Below are 16,891 nucleotides of genomic sequence, written 5' to 3' on the forward strand. Positions count from 1 at the left end.
AGAAAATTATGGGTCACATCCTTGAGATATAATAGACTTCATGTTACCAATTAATCTAAATGCCCCTTACAGTGCCCCTAACGACATCGTTTTTTACACGTTATGGTTCATTGATTGTCCATGTGAAGTTACTTTCCTTTTCAGTGGAAATCTTGTTTCACTTTAGGTCATTTATTTATACAGGGAAATTTTCATTTAAATTTTACTATAAAGAGAAATTTAAACACAATAAAAATTAAACTGGTTATTTTCTTTTTAAACAAGGGAAAAAAAGTCCAAACAAAAATTTCCCGATCTAAAGTAAGACCCCGAAAAAAAAACAATCAAAATTTTTCTGGTACAGTATCTTGTTTTTACCCTTGTTTATTTTGGCATTAGATTTGGACAGATTTCACTGTATATAAAAGTTCAGCCTTTTCGACCACTTGTAATTCAAAATACAAAACTCACTTCAAATCAATCATTTTTTCTAGGTTTGATAACAATTGTTGAAAATCTAGCTGCATGAGTGCTCTCCCTTCATTACTGCATTTCTTAGCATTTGAGTACCTTTGAAAAACAAAATATAAAGTACGAGGAGGAGATAATCACACAATTAATATTGCTAATAGTCTGTACAAATATACATATCACAACACCTTCCTTCACATATTGTATTTTTTATGATGGTGAATGTTAAAAAATGACATGTATTAGTTTATTCCTATCCAATCCAATTTAAGTTTTCAATAAACTTCAAAATATACAAAATAATCCCCATAAACTGATCGAACACCCAAGAAAAATAAACTTTATGAATAGAGTTCATTACACAAAATCTACCGATTAACAACTAACTCCTTAAACAACCCTGAAGATACGGAGTTGTCTACTGATATACTCACCCCTCTACCAGAATCCTGTTAGTCATTCTTACACAATGTTCCCACACACAGTAGTAGACAACTCTTGGGATAGGAAGACGCCTACTGATGTCACTCAGCCTCCTATTCAGATTCTCAAATTTCTGTAAGGGGAGATAATTTATGGTACGTTGATATTTATAGATCAGTCATTACTATGATAGTTTTCTTCTTGTGCTACATGTATCTTGGGTACTGTTTAGTTTTCAGGTTTTGTGTATTTCTCTTGTGTTTGACTTATACTGTACAGCTATTAATGTATATATCTACCATGTATTTAAATTTTTCAATAGAAACCCTGAAATACTCTATCTGCTATAACTAATTTATTAAACAAATTAATTTCATTGTGACTTGCAAGAACTAATAAAAAAATGCTAATTCAGTTAATTTTTATTCAATTTGGAATTATTATTCTAACATGTCATTATTTACCTCCTAAATAAGAGGAGATTCATTTCTTCCTGATTAAAAAATCTTTCGCTTTTCAACAAATAGTTAAAAGGGGGTCATTGTGCACTCATCACCTTTGGAAATCTAATACTTTACCTTCAGTGCATCATCAACATAGGAGTTGTGTTGTGACATGATGTCTTTAATGTCCCATCGTACATTACCCATCAGACTAAGTACACCATTATAATCTATAGCATGTACTGACACTGCCCAGTAAACTGGCTTCCTCAACTCCGAGGCTATAGATATTGTCTGGAAAAAATATCAACAAAAAAGTTTACTTACCATCTGCACCTTATTTTGATTGATTGATTGATTGTTGGGGTTTAATGTCTGAGCAGCAATATTTCAGCTATATTCAGACGATGAACATGAAATGGATGACAAAATGACCATGAAATGATGATGAAATAATTAAGGGATGGGACAAAAAGGCAACAAGGTCGACAAATTTAGATTGCCACTAGAAAAAGGGAGGAAGGGATGGGTATGGCCAGGCAATTTAGCCTCCTGTGGCGGAGCGCAAAGGTTCCAACTCCTATCAAATACCACAGCAGGGTTCTTTATCGAGCGAGGAACGTGGCATCTTTCCCAACACGGTGCACCACTATGGTTTGCGGTCAGGTTTTCCTTATTATAGCCTGACAACCCCAGCATGTAACACGCCAGGGGTACCCCATTCCACAACCTGGGGCACACATCCCAGTTGCTCTGTGGGCAGAGCTCTTAGCCCCCGGCTAGGTTTCTGAGCACTATTTAGTCGCCTTTTACGACAAGCTTAGCGCTGCTGCAGGCCTATTCTTTTTGACACCCGGACCTGCATGGGGGTGCACTTATTTTACAGTGTTCAAAGTCCACTGACTAAAAAATGAAAATTAGATAAAAAGTAATCGCAAAAGGGAATTGCCTTCTATGAAGACCAAGATTCTACAAAAAAAAGTTTATAAAGAAACTTATACTATATTGAGTCCATTAAAAGACAGGTAGGTAAATAATATTTTCTCACATTCTAATCCTGTAATTTGCATACCGGTACTTTTTAACCCTTGGCCACATATCAAATTTCTACCTCATGCAGAAACTGATTCTCCAACATCTATTCTTGATTTTTACAAGATATTATTGAGATAGAATCCATCTCTGAGGGTCTCGCTGTAATAAAATCATATACATCAGCCATACACATCACATTCAATTTATCAGGCAAAACTTATTACAGCAAAGACACAAAACAGTTATGCAAAAATCATTAATTTGACAATGAGGTCCAAGTTCAAGGTCAAAGGTCATGAACCAACTATCTATGGTAAAATTCCAAGTCAAATGGAGAAATGAATTATAAACTACTCAACACAAAAGGAGAACCTTTATACAATTTATTTCATTTGAGTTATAATTTTTGCAAAAAAAAACTCCTCAGTATATTTAAACACTGCTCAGCTTATATACTTTGTAGGGTAAACAGGTATGAGTGATGCAGCCAATCTTAAAATCAAAGGAAGTCCATATCAACATACTATGTTCAAATACACTACACTGTTTAAACATTAGTAACTGGAAAACCTACCTGTGTATAAAACTGTTGGAGAAATGCCTTTTTATTGGAGGGAATCATTGCTTCAAAGTGAGGCTGCAACTGTTCAAACTGACAGGCAAGGAAAACTCTTAAAAATTGAGAACAAAAAAAAATATTTCAAAAACTTACAAGAAATGTGAACAGATGGACAGACAGACAGATGAAGTGATTTCTGTATACACCCAAAAACTTTGTTTGTGAGGAAGTACAATAAGAGCACCCCTGGTTTTGGAATAGCCGATCTTTGAAAATTAGGCGATTAGAAGCTAACCCAGTAGAAAGTCTAAGGAAACCATCTTGTTTTATCATTTGGAACTAAAAGTATTTCTTTTGTAGAAGCTCTCCAATTTCTCCCAAATATGATGAATATCAGTCATTGGGTTTCATATAGCTGAGCAAAATGTGAAAGGTTACAGACAACAGATGGCAGATGTAAAGTATTGAAATAAGCTCAAGTGGACCTATGGCCTAAGTGAGCAAACGATTTTAAAAAAAAATATGAACTTTAGTAATACAAATTTTGGTCTTTCTTGATTTCTGGATCTTCATATGGCAATAGATTTCTACTGGTCTCCTTGTACTCACTAAATATATTCAGATAAAAAGGTAATCCAAAAAAACCTATACATGTATACTATATAGTATTTCTAAAAACTTTTTTGTAAAGATCTAAATTGTAGCCTTGATCAAATTTACATGTATCCATATAACATAAATCACATCCTATCCCCCTCCACTAAAAAAAAAACAAAACAGCATCATTGAAATGACTAACTGGACTTACAAGGATTCAGCTGCTACAACTCTCTCTGACAAACCAAATAACTTGTCTGTAGCTGTCAGATCAACAACAGGCGATAAATGTGGCTGAGGTACTTTGTCCTTTAATTAAAAAATGAAATGATTTATACAGTGAAACGTTCCTGTACTGAACTCTGAAAAAAATGGAAACTTGTCTACAAAAGACACTTTTTAACTCCATCATGTCATTTTAAATGTATTTTGAACCTAGGTAAACTGTACATCTGTCTAAAATGAACAAATTCTACAATCCAAAAGTGGGTTGCTTTAGACAGGTCTCACAGTATTTATACAGTAAAATACTTTAGTTTCAACCAGTATCAGCTAGTGATCACTAAAATAGACATGAGTAACACCATATAATCTTGCACATTTTGTATAACTGAAAATCTAAAAATAGTAAAATGAAAATTCAGTATCTGTGGTCAATATCTCAAAAAAATCATAACTGTAAAAATTGGTTGTCAGTAACGAGTTAATTACAGAAACAGCATTGTGATCTCATAGCTATGTTCAATTTTACACACTGAAACTTTTCTGACATATTTGAATGACAAACTATAATTTCCCAAAAATGATGGATGTTTGTTTGTTGTTTGTTGAGGTTTAACGTCCGAGCAGCAATATTTCAGCTATATTCAGACGACAAAAATGATGGAAAAGGCTTTTCGTGACGAAATTTTTCTCTATCATTCCATGTAGTGAAAAATGGCAAAGTCTTACCAAATAGGAAAGACTACCGTAGTTTCATTTATTTTCATGGGTATCAATTTTTGAGAATGAAAGAAATTTCATTTGATACTTAAATTTGAGGTACATTGGTCAACAAAATAAAAAAAAAATATAATTACTGGTACTCTGCATTTCTGGTAAATTATCAATGAAGCAAGCTTCTTTTGCACACAATTTGAAAAAATGAAAATTTTGTGGACATTTAGATTGATTTAATGACATGGCACAGACATTTAAAAGTTTTGAAACATAAGTTACTTTAATTAGCTTTGAAATATGTATGATAAACCTGTCTGGGAATACACTCCTTTTTTTTTATTTTCCAAATTACAAGTAAAAGCTCTGGTGAGTCAAAATTCTTGTGAATGAAGACATGAAGAACCATTGATAGTTGTATGGTAAATGAAAATGCAGAGAATACAGAATGTCTCTTATGCAATTCATTTGTGATAAAATGACATTACATAATTCAGGTAGCACAAAGGCTGAATACTTGGCAAATAAACAATGAATACCAGTAATCTATTTAAAAAAAACCATTATGACAAGATATCAACAGCTCTGTATGGCTTCTTCCCCCAGGTCACTTGAACAATATCGAGATTTAACTGAGTAAACATTCATCTACTGAAATTATAGTTCATTGGAATCATAATTTCATGGTTCAGCACTATCCATGAATATTAGTACTCAAGAAATAAAAATGAATACACACCTAATTTGAAATCAATCCACCTATTATGAGCTGAGATAATTGAGACAAAATTCTAGCAGACAAACAGAATGACAGATGGTTGGACAAGGTGGTTCCACCATACCACCCACTTGATGAGCGGGGGTATACCGGTAGATGACAATACATGATTTTATTAATACCTGGCACAACTAATACTGACAACATATTTGTACCTAGCACAATGCTGTCAGCAGATGACAGATTTCCTTAATACATTTGTTTCTGCATGATTGAAATTGATCACATATCAGCTACATACCTGATTTTCTTCACCATCAACAGGTGGCGCTCCAGGAACAGGTTCCTCGGCTATCACATTTTGATGAATTCTTTGAAGGGTTAGATGTAGCCTTTGATTGATGGCTCGTTCATTTCTAACAGCATCTTGTGACCCAAAGAAACTATACACCTATAGATCATAAAACATGTAAATTCACATCTGTACTTCTAATAATTGAAATATTGAAGGAAAACAGATATATAGCCATTACCAGTATTTTAAACTAGAAATCACATCCTTTGTGACTCTTGCAGAAATAACATTTAATATGATCAAATAAATTCTCCATTCTGCTGGAACCTACATTTAAAGTTAGAATATTGATAAATGAGGATTTTCATGTTGCTTCAAATATAAAATTTTGTTCCTGTTAAATCAGTCAGGGAAACGTTTGTTTGTACAGAGAAATCATCGCCTTATTCCATGGCTATAGGATGTCAATGTGTTATTAAAAAAAATTATTTTTGCTTTTATCTTATAATAAGTCTTCATAGTGACACTAAGTAAAACATTACATTTTTTCTACTTACAGTATATAGGTAATAATCAAAGAGCTGAGATATACAATATATCACATCAAAGGCTATGGGTTTCAACATAGTTATCATCTGCATATATCTACCTGTAATATATAGTTCAGAACCATATATACAAAATTAGGAAACCAACTGGTTTTTTACCCATTTAAAAATAACTGAATAAACAAATTTCTTCCATATAAAGTTCAGAACCATATATACAAAATTCGTTAACCAACTGATTTTTTACCAATTTAAAAAATACTGAATGAACAAATTTTTTTCATATGCCACATCACCCCAAGTGTCACCGGCATGAGGACTGATTTTGGCCGCGGGTTGATAGCACATATGATACAGATTTTGAAATATCGTGTTCATTACATCATATATTTTTATTTTATTATACTTCAAGTGTGTTCAAAAAGGTATGGGATTCACAGTAAATAATACTGGGTTAAAACAATCACAACTAAAGCATATACAAAGACATATATTTCAGTCTAAATATATGATAAATACAGACTATTACATGGCATTTTCCTTATCGAATGCTTTATCAGCCCCAAGAGTGGTCAGGATAGAGGAATGATAACATAAACAAGGGCCTGTAAAGCATATTATGTGATAAATACTGTGTAATAATCTGTTTATTATATACTCCAAAACTAAGTCAAATATGATAGTCAGATGTTATCAATATTTACCTATAACCCTCAGTAGATTTATAGTGGTATCGGTGGGATGGTCATCAATATTTACCTATAACCCTCAGTAGATTAATAGTGGTATCGGTGGGATGGTCATCAATATTTACCTCCCCCTCAGTAGATTTATAGTGGTATCGGTGGGATGGTCATCAATATTTACCTATAACCCTCAGTAGATTTATAGTGGTATCGGTGGGACGGTCATCAATATTTACCTATAACCCTCAGTAGATTAATAGTGGTATCGGTGGGATGGTCATCAATATTTACCTATAACCCTCAATAGATTTATAGTGGTATCGGTGGGATGGTCATCAATATTTACCTATAACCCTCAGTAGATTAATAGTGGTATCGGTGGGATGGTCATCAATATTTACCTCCCCCTCAGTAGATTAATAGTGGTATCGGTGGGATGGTCATCAATATTTACCTATAACCCTCAGTAGATTTATAGTGATATCGGTGGGATGGTCATCAATATTTACCTATAACCCTCAGTAGATTTATAGTGGCATCGGTGGGATGGTCATCAATATTTACCTATAACCCTCAGTAGATTTATAGTGGTATTGGTCAGTATTGGAATGTTTCTTTTATTTCTGTTCTGTGATATCCTTCTTTTGTATTGCCTAAAATATTTCGATAGAATTTGAGATCCAAATAAAAAAACAAACCACCACATTACCTTTTTTTGCCTTTGCTTTTACCCAGAGAGTCTTGAACTGTTAATTAACAGCTTTGTAAATGAAATAAACTTTCCTATGGATAAAAAACAAAAATGAATTTTAAAAGTTTCAAGAAATGGAATATAGCCATTTTAAGAAGAAAGTGGCCCTATTTTGTTTGTTTTGGAAGTGGAACTCATGCTTTAATTTTATTCAATTAAATATAAAAATTAATTCAGAAAATGATTCATAACATCTCCCCAATGTTAATAGTGGTTAAAAGTACAACTGACCTATGTGACCTTGCCTCTCCTGTGACCTCATCAATGTAATCTTGTTTCAATTCATCTGGAATATCTGAATCACTGTCGCTATCATTACCATCTCCCCCACTGTCCTACACATAGAACATAAAAACAAATCTCCTAATCATATCATCTCCCCAATGTTTTATATATATAGCATATAAAGACATGACTATCTCATAATCATATCATCTCCCCAATGTCTTATATATATAGCATATAAAGACATGACTAACTCATAATCATATCATCTCCCCAATGTCTTATATATATAGCATATAAAGACATGACTAACTCATAATCATATCATCTCCCCAATGTCTTATATTTAGCAAATAAAGACATGACAATCTCCTCATCATATCATCTCTCCAATGTCTTACATTTAGCATATACAGACATGACAATCTCCTCATCATATCATCTCCCCAATGTCTTATATTTAGCATATACAGACATGACTATCTCATAATCATATCATCTCCCCAATGTCTTATATTTAGCATATACAGACATGACTATCTCCTAATCATATCATCTCCCCAATGTCTTATATATAGCATATACAGGCATGACAATCTCCTATTCATATCATCTCCCCAATGTCTTATATATAGCATATAAAAATATAATTATCTCCTTCACTTTTGTGTATTTATGTACAGAATACAACGACATGACTATTACCTAATCATTACCTCTCCCAATGTCGAATGGTCAAGGCAAAAATGTTTGAGTTACTGAATTTGATAATTACCCAGAATTATATTGAACAGTAATTATTTCTGCTTTTAAATGATTTATAAAAAAGTAGATGTGGTATGATTGTGGTATGATTGCCAATGAGATAGTCATCCATCAAATGCCAAGCAACAAAAAATTAAACTTCTACAGGTCACCACAGTCTTCAATGATGGTCAAAATCCATAACGTAAAACAAGCTATAAAAGGCCCAAAATTAGTAATAAAAGACGAAAAGTTACATAATCTATACAAAAGAAAACGTAAAATAAATAATAATGAACATAAAACAGTAACCATTGCAATACAGGTTCCTAGCTGGGGACGTGCACTTAAAGTATGCGGTGGGGATAAACAATGTTGTCCTTTTACAGTAAATGTACTACACTTTGTCAAAGGTACTTTGTGATTTCTTGCATATCGTATCAGAAAACAACTTTTGCATGTTGTATAAATGCTAAGTGAAAGCTAGAGTTTTAAAATCTTGTCTAAAAAGTTGGGTTTTTTTTCTACATCTAAAATGTCATAAGTACATAACATGTTGCTTTATGAGTATAGTTTTTATCAAATGTCATTGTTAGTGTGAAATTGAAGTCTGATTACTCAAATTAATTTCTGTTTACTACTCACACTATTTTGAATTAATCGAATACACAAATCCATCTATAAACATGTGTATCCCACTATTAAATCTTGTATTTAAGACAGATTACCATTCAAAATGATTGAAAGGTCAATTAACTTATTCAATATACATACAAAACTGTAAGAGAAAACATCTTCATTTTCATCATCTTCAGGGTGAACATCAAATGGTGTTGTACCATCAGTGAAATCTTTGAAATATACAACCTTGTTTGTTGATGTAAGAGTACTCTCCCCTTTGGTAGGGGACATATCAGCTGATTTATTCCAATACTTCATGAATTTAAACTCCTACGGAAAAAAAGGTAATATAGAACTGATTTGTCATTTATTTAACAGTCTAAGAAATATACGAAATACAGATACATTGCATGATTTCTATAATGCTTTGTGATTACTTTAGTTATTCTTGCTAAAAATGCATAGTCTAAACATTAATACAGATTAAAAATATCAAAGCAAAAGAATTGTTTTTAAAAAAAATTGATCTTTGGAAGACAATGACTTACATGTAAAAAAAAGTGCTATTCATAGCAATAAAGGTTAATTATTTGATATAAGCTGTTGATCTTTTAGAGATGGTAGATAAAATAACCTTACTCAATTTTGATAATAGGTTTAAACACCTTTCTTTCGCTGATGAAGAATAACAAACATATCAAAACCTGAATATCTAAAGAGGATGCATTGATTTATTTTTATAAGTAATCTTAAGTGCAGAAGGAATATTCACTATCTAAAAATCTATACAACTCAGTACTAAACCCTGTCTCTTTCTGAAACTGGAAACAGTTTCAGTAGTGCTCATGGCTATTGTGCATTGGCCAGTGGAAAACACAGTTAGTATATATTAGTCGAAGGAGAACAATGATAATATATATAGGCCTGAGGAGAAATACACTGCTGGTGTATATTGGCCTGAGAACACTGCTGGTGTACAAATGTATATTTGCTTGAGGAGAAATACACTGCTGGTACATATTGGCTTGAGGAGAACAATGTTGAGTGTTTTTTTGCCTGAGGAGAAATACAGTGCTGGGGTATATTGGCCTGGGGAGAAATACACCGCTAGTGTATATCGGCATTTGGTGACTTATGCTAGTTAATACTTACAAGAAGTCTTGAATAAGTGAAGTTTGATTTGACAGGACACAGCTCCCACCCTTCATTCTCTAAAAACATTCTCAGTTCATCCATTCTGTATCTATCAACATAAAAAAACATTTTCAGTTCATCCATTCTGTATCTATCAACATAAAAAAACATTTTCAGTTCATCCATTCTGTATCTATCAACACACAAATAAAGCCAATGACAATGGAGCAAAACAAACAAATTTCTATCAAGAAACCTGACTGAACTGGACACATAAGAAAATGCACAATAGCAAACTTATCAAGAAATCATTTGATGAAGTAATAGCTTAGTAAGATATAACCAGAACATGGAGCAGACAGACAGACACAAAGGGCAAATGAATGAATGATTGAATGGATTGAAGAAGGTTGTTTCAGCTTAGCTCCTTTCACAAGTGCAGGATTAAAATAAATCAAACAGCCTTAATTAGAAAATGACCTTCTTTCTAATTTTGAATTAAAGCATAGAGCACAAACACACTGAATTTTGTAACCACATGTTTTGTTTTTTTGTGCTTCAGATATGTACATTAATTGGAGTAATGTAAATGGTGTTCTTGATAATTATTAATTAGAGCATCTCTACCTGTGATGATTTTTGAAGTAATTCAGACTCTGTTGTTTGAGTGAATCCTGAAGTCCATCAGATTTACTGCCACAAAACTCCTCACCAATTTCTATCATTCTGCAAGGAAAGGGGATATCATAAGTACATGTAATTCTAAATAGACTTGTAATGCTCTATGTATCTACCCAAAATAATATATGGCTCTTATGAATCTAAATTCTACTAGTTAACTTTAAACAAAACAGAAGAAACACAATTTGGGAAGGAATGAAAAGACAAAATTTTGAGTTGATGCTCAATTTAATCCTTGAATTCATTCTTTATAGTCTATCTTTTTTTTCAATGTAAAAGGGCAACGAAGCTCTTAATTTATTCTTCACATCCTAAGAGTGCCAGGTCGACTTGGTATGATATATTTATGGGATTTGTCTTGTACAACCCACTGTCCCCGTACACGCTCTCATATTTGTCCTTCACAAAATTTTGATTTTTTAGTTGTGAACTAATTGTGAACTTGAGCACTCAAATTTGATTGATTTCTCTAAAAGGTTACCCCATTAGCACTGTTCTAAATTGAATGAAAAATGGCAATAGCAAAAAATTATGTAGCAAGCATGCATACACAGAAAGACTTGTCATATAAGATATATTGCATTCAACAAATCTCACCATGTGTACTGGGCTTTAAGTTATGTAGAATGGTATTTTATGTACATATATTGTCCCTTCAATTAAAAATAATGGTTTAACTTTACATTTGTCACTATCAGTGTTAAATAATGTGTATTTTTTAGCTGAAACTCTTAGGTACACAAAGGGGACAGGAGTGTATCTCTTCATGAGAATACTTTCAGTCAATTTTACAAATGCTGCCAGAAGAACTTCATATCCTTCATTAACTATAAAAGAACAAATAAAAACTTATTAACCTGTGTATAATATCTAAAACTCTGATAAACTCCTCTAATTTGAAGTGAGCAAGGTCAGTTCCAAGGACAAACAGTTTGACCTTTTGTTGAACATCCATCCAAATCCGGGTTAACCCATGGTCCAGTTTCTGCTTTATATATTTCTTGTTAAAAGAAAGTTCTTCTGCACCTTCTTCTACATCTAAAAAATAGGATTTCCATACTATAAGCATAGATGTGTTAATGTCAGCATAGTTGTCTTGTTAAAAACTATTGACTACCTAACAACTCCTATATGACTAGCCAATAAAAAAATGTTGCAGTTTTAGAAAGAATTTTCATAGTGGAATACCATAAAATTCCTGGATGGAGTTATCATTTTAAAATAATTCTGTTTTCCCTAAAATAGGTCATCTATAAGTATCACTGAACACCCAAATCCATCAAGAATTAAAAAAAAAATCAGTTGTCAACATGTTCAATGAAAATCAATTGTCAACATGTTCAATGTTGTCATTTTAAATTATCAATTTTTTTTTTTTTTTTTTGAAGACCAGTGGTATAAGATAATAGTTGGTAGATATACATTTTGTGGTTTACTAATAAATTTTGGAGTTTTATATGAGAATTGTTTTTTAAATAGACACTAGAAAAAAATTAAGAGTTAAAATAGATATTTCACATTATTTTTGTTTGTATTGTTACATAGTATAATATTCTGTACATGTACTCGGATACTACCTTTGTTCTCTGTATTAATGTCATTTTTCTCATGCCATTGCATGGTCTTAAAATAGCTCTTCATCACTTCCCATAATGCTTTGCACAAATCAATCAAGCATGGAGTAAAGCTATCCTGAGTAACATTCTACAAAGACAAAATACATGTACAGTGAATCTTGTCTAAACACAACCCTGAAAAATCTAAAATCTGTCTACATGATACACTTTTTAGAGTTCCTTTATCACCCTTTATATGTATTTTGAACCTTGGTAAACTGAAAATCTGTTTAAATCGATCCAATTTTAAAGTCTAAAAGGTTTGGTTTGGACCAGTTTCATTTAGTACATTATCCTAGGCCCAAGAATGCACAATTATGTTTTTAATTTTTAAAAAGCTTGTACAAAATTACCTGGTTTGCTATTTTGGCAGTTTTTCGTAGCTTATTAAAATCATAGACCTGTATTGTAAGAGATGTCCAACTGTAGTCTTAACCGACTTTAAAAGCAAGAACTGCTGAAAATCATGTGATTCTTGTATTGCGTACATTAAGGTAAATTTGAGCTGCACGATAATAAACAACATTCTTTGAAACTATCAATTAATGTTCAAATTGATAACAAATTTCAATTTTAAATTATGATAAATAACCAATTCATGTTTTTGCTTATTTCTATTCCAAGCTCTGTGATCCTTAAATATTGGGATCTCATGACAGAATTTTTGTGGTGACTTTACACCTCACTTTGTCTTGAACTTGTGTTCAACAAAATTTTTTCAACTATGAAAGATACCTCATCATTTATGTTTGAAATGGCAGTAAGAAAGTTTAGAAATGTGAAACTGAAAGTTTTATGTCAATGTCAAAAGTGGTCGTTGAAATACAAGGGGCGTATATTTAAGTGGTCCTTGAATACAGGGGGCGTATATTTAAGTCCCCGTTCAAAGTTGTTCAAGTGTTGTTAGGAATTGTTTTGGTCTCCAGTCCTGTGATAAAGCGTGATTTTGATGTCTTGAAAATCTTTTTAATAATAGGTCTAAGTTAAAAGTATAACCTGGCCCTAATCAAGTTATTTTGTATGAACTCGTTCAAAAATCAGAAATATTTCTTATAGTTTATTTCTGATGAATTTATAATAATTTATCAAAAATTAACTTCATCATCAATTTTGCTTTTATTGCCAGATATTAAGTTAAGATTGAGCTAGAATTCATTGTACAATCATTGTTTACGTAGCTAAGTAAATAATTATTTTCTAAAAGTTTAAATTGGAGACAGATTTATACAAGTCCTTTCAAAACTTGTTCTGAATCTTTATTGGAATGTAATGTACACTTTTGTAGCACTCATGCAATTATGTAATGAAATACTATTTAAAATATAAACTATATTGGAGATTGTCAACTGTTACAAAAAGTGTACAATTTTGACTGATTTTCTTTTATTTCTTCTACAAGAATCTGTAGAACTTTATTAACACTTACATGTATGTAGTATTACCTTATAAAGAAAATATAACACAAAGTTTGTATTTACCTTACATAGATCAATGTACTGTCTTTTCTGGAAGTTAGAGTTACAAGTCCCAGAACACAACTCAACATATCCCAAGACAATGGTGAAAGCTGTGTTATGTATAGCACTGGTAAAATGCATGTGTAACTGATCCATAGCAGTCTAGAAATAGACAACAATGACATGTGAATGCATAATTAAATGTACCAGTAATAAAGCATAATCTAAAATAAAGTGCTAAAGTATTAAAGAAGGCAATATTATTTGTATACAATTTACAATAGTCAGTTGGAAACAAGCTGTTAAAATTCCCTTTTAACAAAATCGAAAGGCATCATTTTCTCTTGGGTAAATATTAATGTAGTTAAAATCCTAAAGCAGTACAATATTATAATATATGACTACAATGAAAAAGGAAATAGTAGCCATTCAAAATACTACCCTATATTGATAGAAAATCAAAAGAACTGGTTGCGATCTATCTACAAAGTAAGTTCAGTAAATTCCTTTTAGGGATAAGATACATTAGCTTTGTAATGCTGATGTTTACATTAATCATTGCAAGGTCTTTGAAGCATGAAAAAATTCAAAACAAAGAAATAACTAGAAATATGAGAGCAATGGCTCATTAGTGATACCACCGGTTTCTATCAGGATATAAGGAAACTTAACAAAGTCCTCAGTAAACAGAAAGTTATTGTTGATATTTTTCCGAAAATGAATCCCAACATATGACATACCTAAAGGAAGAAAAAATTTCAAGCCACTGTAATAAGTAGTTGCTGAGAAAACTGTGATGGAAAAAAAAATGTTACAAACTCATGAAAACACAGATAAGGGTATAAAAGTATACCACATTCTCCTTTGTAGCAGGGGTACAATTAGATGTTGAACCTGTAATGGGAATCATGATATTTATCTTTTGAGGTAAATTATCTATCAGATATAATGAGCAAAATAGAAAAGAAAACATTGATTACATAGTAATGGTGGAACATTAACACAAGTCCTAATGGTGGAACACTAACACAAGTCCTAATGGTGGAACATTAACACAAGTCCTAATGGTGGAACATTAATACAAGTCCTTCAAGAATCAGAATATGTAGTTTTTAGTATATACAAGGCTTGCAGAAGGTTTTAAATATCATCAAGCTTCAAGAAAAACTTTTTGTTCACATATATTACCTGACATCCTTTCTTAAACATAACTATTTAAATTAGCTAACTGATCTCCAGTCTGATATAAGACCAAACTTGAAAGGAAACCCATTCAGTTTATTTGAAAGAAAAAATGCTTTATGCTTTTAAATGCAGAAATGTGGTAGTAAATAAAGGACAGATAACTCAGGAGCCATTGTGCTGAATGTAGTATTGTATAGGTGATATGATGTCTCTACTTACTTTTCCTGAAATTTTTTGAAACTGGAAAAGTAAAGTTTTTGTATACATTTTAAAGGTATAAGAAAATGAAATAAATTACAGAGGGTAGATAATGTTTGATTCAAATTTTACTTTAACTGTTAAATTATAATTAAACTTTACAAAAAGACAAAAGTAGAAAAAAAAAACAGTTTATTGAAGTTTAAATGTCAAGTAAGAATGGAATTTTTATATTCATTGTTGTCCTTCACAAAGGTTTAACAATACTAAAATGGTATACTATTTACAAAAAATATATTGTAAAGTTTTTATAAAATATTTATTCACAAAAGAATGAAACACAAAAAGATGAGAGCAAGAAGACTGCTTTAATTACGGAAGTCCAAGCCTGTAGCCATAAAAAATTTTCAAAAAGGGGTGCTTATTTGGACCAAATTTTCTCAACTTTAATAGTACTTAACCAATTTAAGCTCATTTCTAACAATTTTAAGGCTATGTATCATAACCCCAACTCATGGACTATGGGCCTGAAGTCCTCCCCTATTAAAATCGCTGATTCAATCATAATTGTTATTTGTTTACAGATTATCTTTTGTTTTCATTTCAAACAATGTACCTTCAATGCAACAAAACAGATCCAGTCAGTGAAATTGACATAGTGTGTTTTTTATCATAGAAAACATAATTCAGATGCATTTTTAAGCGATAATTTTATTTACATGATATCAATTTATTTATACATTGGACCCTGCATTATCAACAGCATAGTTATCCAAAATTCTGCACCACCTGACTTTTTCTGCCAGTTCTAATTTGGAAATTTTCAACAGTCCGTCTTGTATGATCAAATTTTTCTAGTCATACAAGGAGCTTGATTATACAGATTTTATAGCACAACTAAGTGTCACATAAAAAAGAAATTGGCTGCGTTGCATGTAACTATGTCATAAATATTGGACAGAGTTATTCATATGTGTCATTATAATAAAATTCTGTTAATAATATTGTATTAGTTACACAAAAACATGACTGCATGGTTTGATAACAGCAATGCCAGTCTTGTTTAAGATATTAAAAAAATCCAAATAACCACTTCTTTCTCTGCTCTTTACTAAAAAGTCCAACCTTTAAGTTTCACTAGTTAGATAAAAAAAGCTATCAGTTATCTTCCCAAAGCAAAGCAACCTATTCCAATTTGAATTTATGTCTTTGCAGTAGTGCGAACCCTGGCTCGAGTGATGAATTAAGGCCAACACACAGAAAACTACAAGTTGCAATGAAAAGTGAATAGAAGAAGAATGGCTACACTACAAATAGAACAGTCTTGTCAAGTTTAGTACTACAACATACTTGCATACTTATTTGAGTCACCCTAATGTAAGAATTTTGGTATAACTGCAATAATAAAAATCACAAATAAAGAGTTTCACAGAAATAAAAAAAATATTCATCAAATGAAAAGTTCAATGTCTTCTAGTTAGCATATAAATCGAAAGAATGACTTTTATTGAGTGACTAAGTTATAATGTTACAACTTACTAATATCTTACAATAAAATCCATTTTATTTATGAAATGACTTTTTTTTTT

At 31.7% G+C, this 16,891-nt stretch overlaps 1 protein-coding gene across 4 annotated transcripts in view; it reads right to left on the reverse strand.

Annotated features, from left to right (window-relative positions):
* Nucleotides 1-16,891, reverse strand: part of LOC148609427 (syndetin-like) — a 36,351-nt gene that overhangs the window by 3,505 nt on the left and 15,955 nt on the right. Inside the window, exons 10-26 of one of the 4 annotated variants that reach the window (XM_088542486.1) lie at nucleotides 16,653-16,697; nucleotides 15,324-15,344; nucleotides 13,941-14,081; nucleotides 12,424-12,550; nucleotides 11,704-11,884; nucleotides 10,793-10,891; nucleotides 10,184-10,274; nucleotides 9,185-9,361; nucleotides 7,673-7,776; nucleotides 7,255-7,343; nucleotides 6,014-6,105; nucleotides 5,463-5,612; nucleotides 3,719-3,816; nucleotides 2,926-3,022; nucleotides 1,452-1,610; nucleotides 885-1,006; nucleotides 451-549 (exon numbers count right to left, since the gene is read on the reverse strand). In XM_088542486.1, coding sequence (XP_088398612.1) covers nucleotides 451-549; nucleotides 885-1,006; nucleotides 1,452-1,610; nucleotides 2,926-3,022; nucleotides 3,719-3,816; nucleotides 5,463-5,612; nucleotides 6,014-6,105; nucleotides 7,255-7,343; nucleotides 7,673-7,776; nucleotides 9,185-9,361; nucleotides 10,184-10,274; nucleotides 10,793-10,891; nucleotides 11,704-11,884; nucleotides 12,424-12,550; nucleotides 13,941-14,081; nucleotides 15,324-15,344; nucleotides 16,653-16,697 — 1,892 coding nt within the window. The remainder of the gene's footprint in view (nucleotides 1-450; nucleotides 550-884; nucleotides 1,007-1,451; nucleotides 1,611-2,925; nucleotides 3,023-3,718; nucleotides 3,817-5,462; nucleotides 5,613-6,013; nucleotides 6,106-7,254; nucleotides 7,344-7,672; nucleotides 7,777-9,184; nucleotides 9,362-10,183; nucleotides 10,275-10,792; nucleotides 10,892-11,703; nucleotides 11,885-12,423; nucleotides 12,551-13,940; nucleotides 14,082-15,323; nucleotides 15,345-16,652; nucleotides 16,698-16,891) is intronic. The other 3 variants (XM_088542488.1, XM_088542487.1, XM_088542489.1) reach the window with 3 other exon arrangements.

This window comes from Perna viridis, chromosome 8 (genome assembly GCF_037379345.1).
Source record: "Perna viridis isolate PV_CMFRI_1.1 ecotype Kerala chromosome 8, ASM3737934v1, whole genome shotgun sequence".
Classification (NCBI taxonomy): domain Eukaryota; kingdom Metazoa; phylum Mollusca; class Bivalvia; order Mytilida; family Mytilidae; genus Perna; species Perna viridis.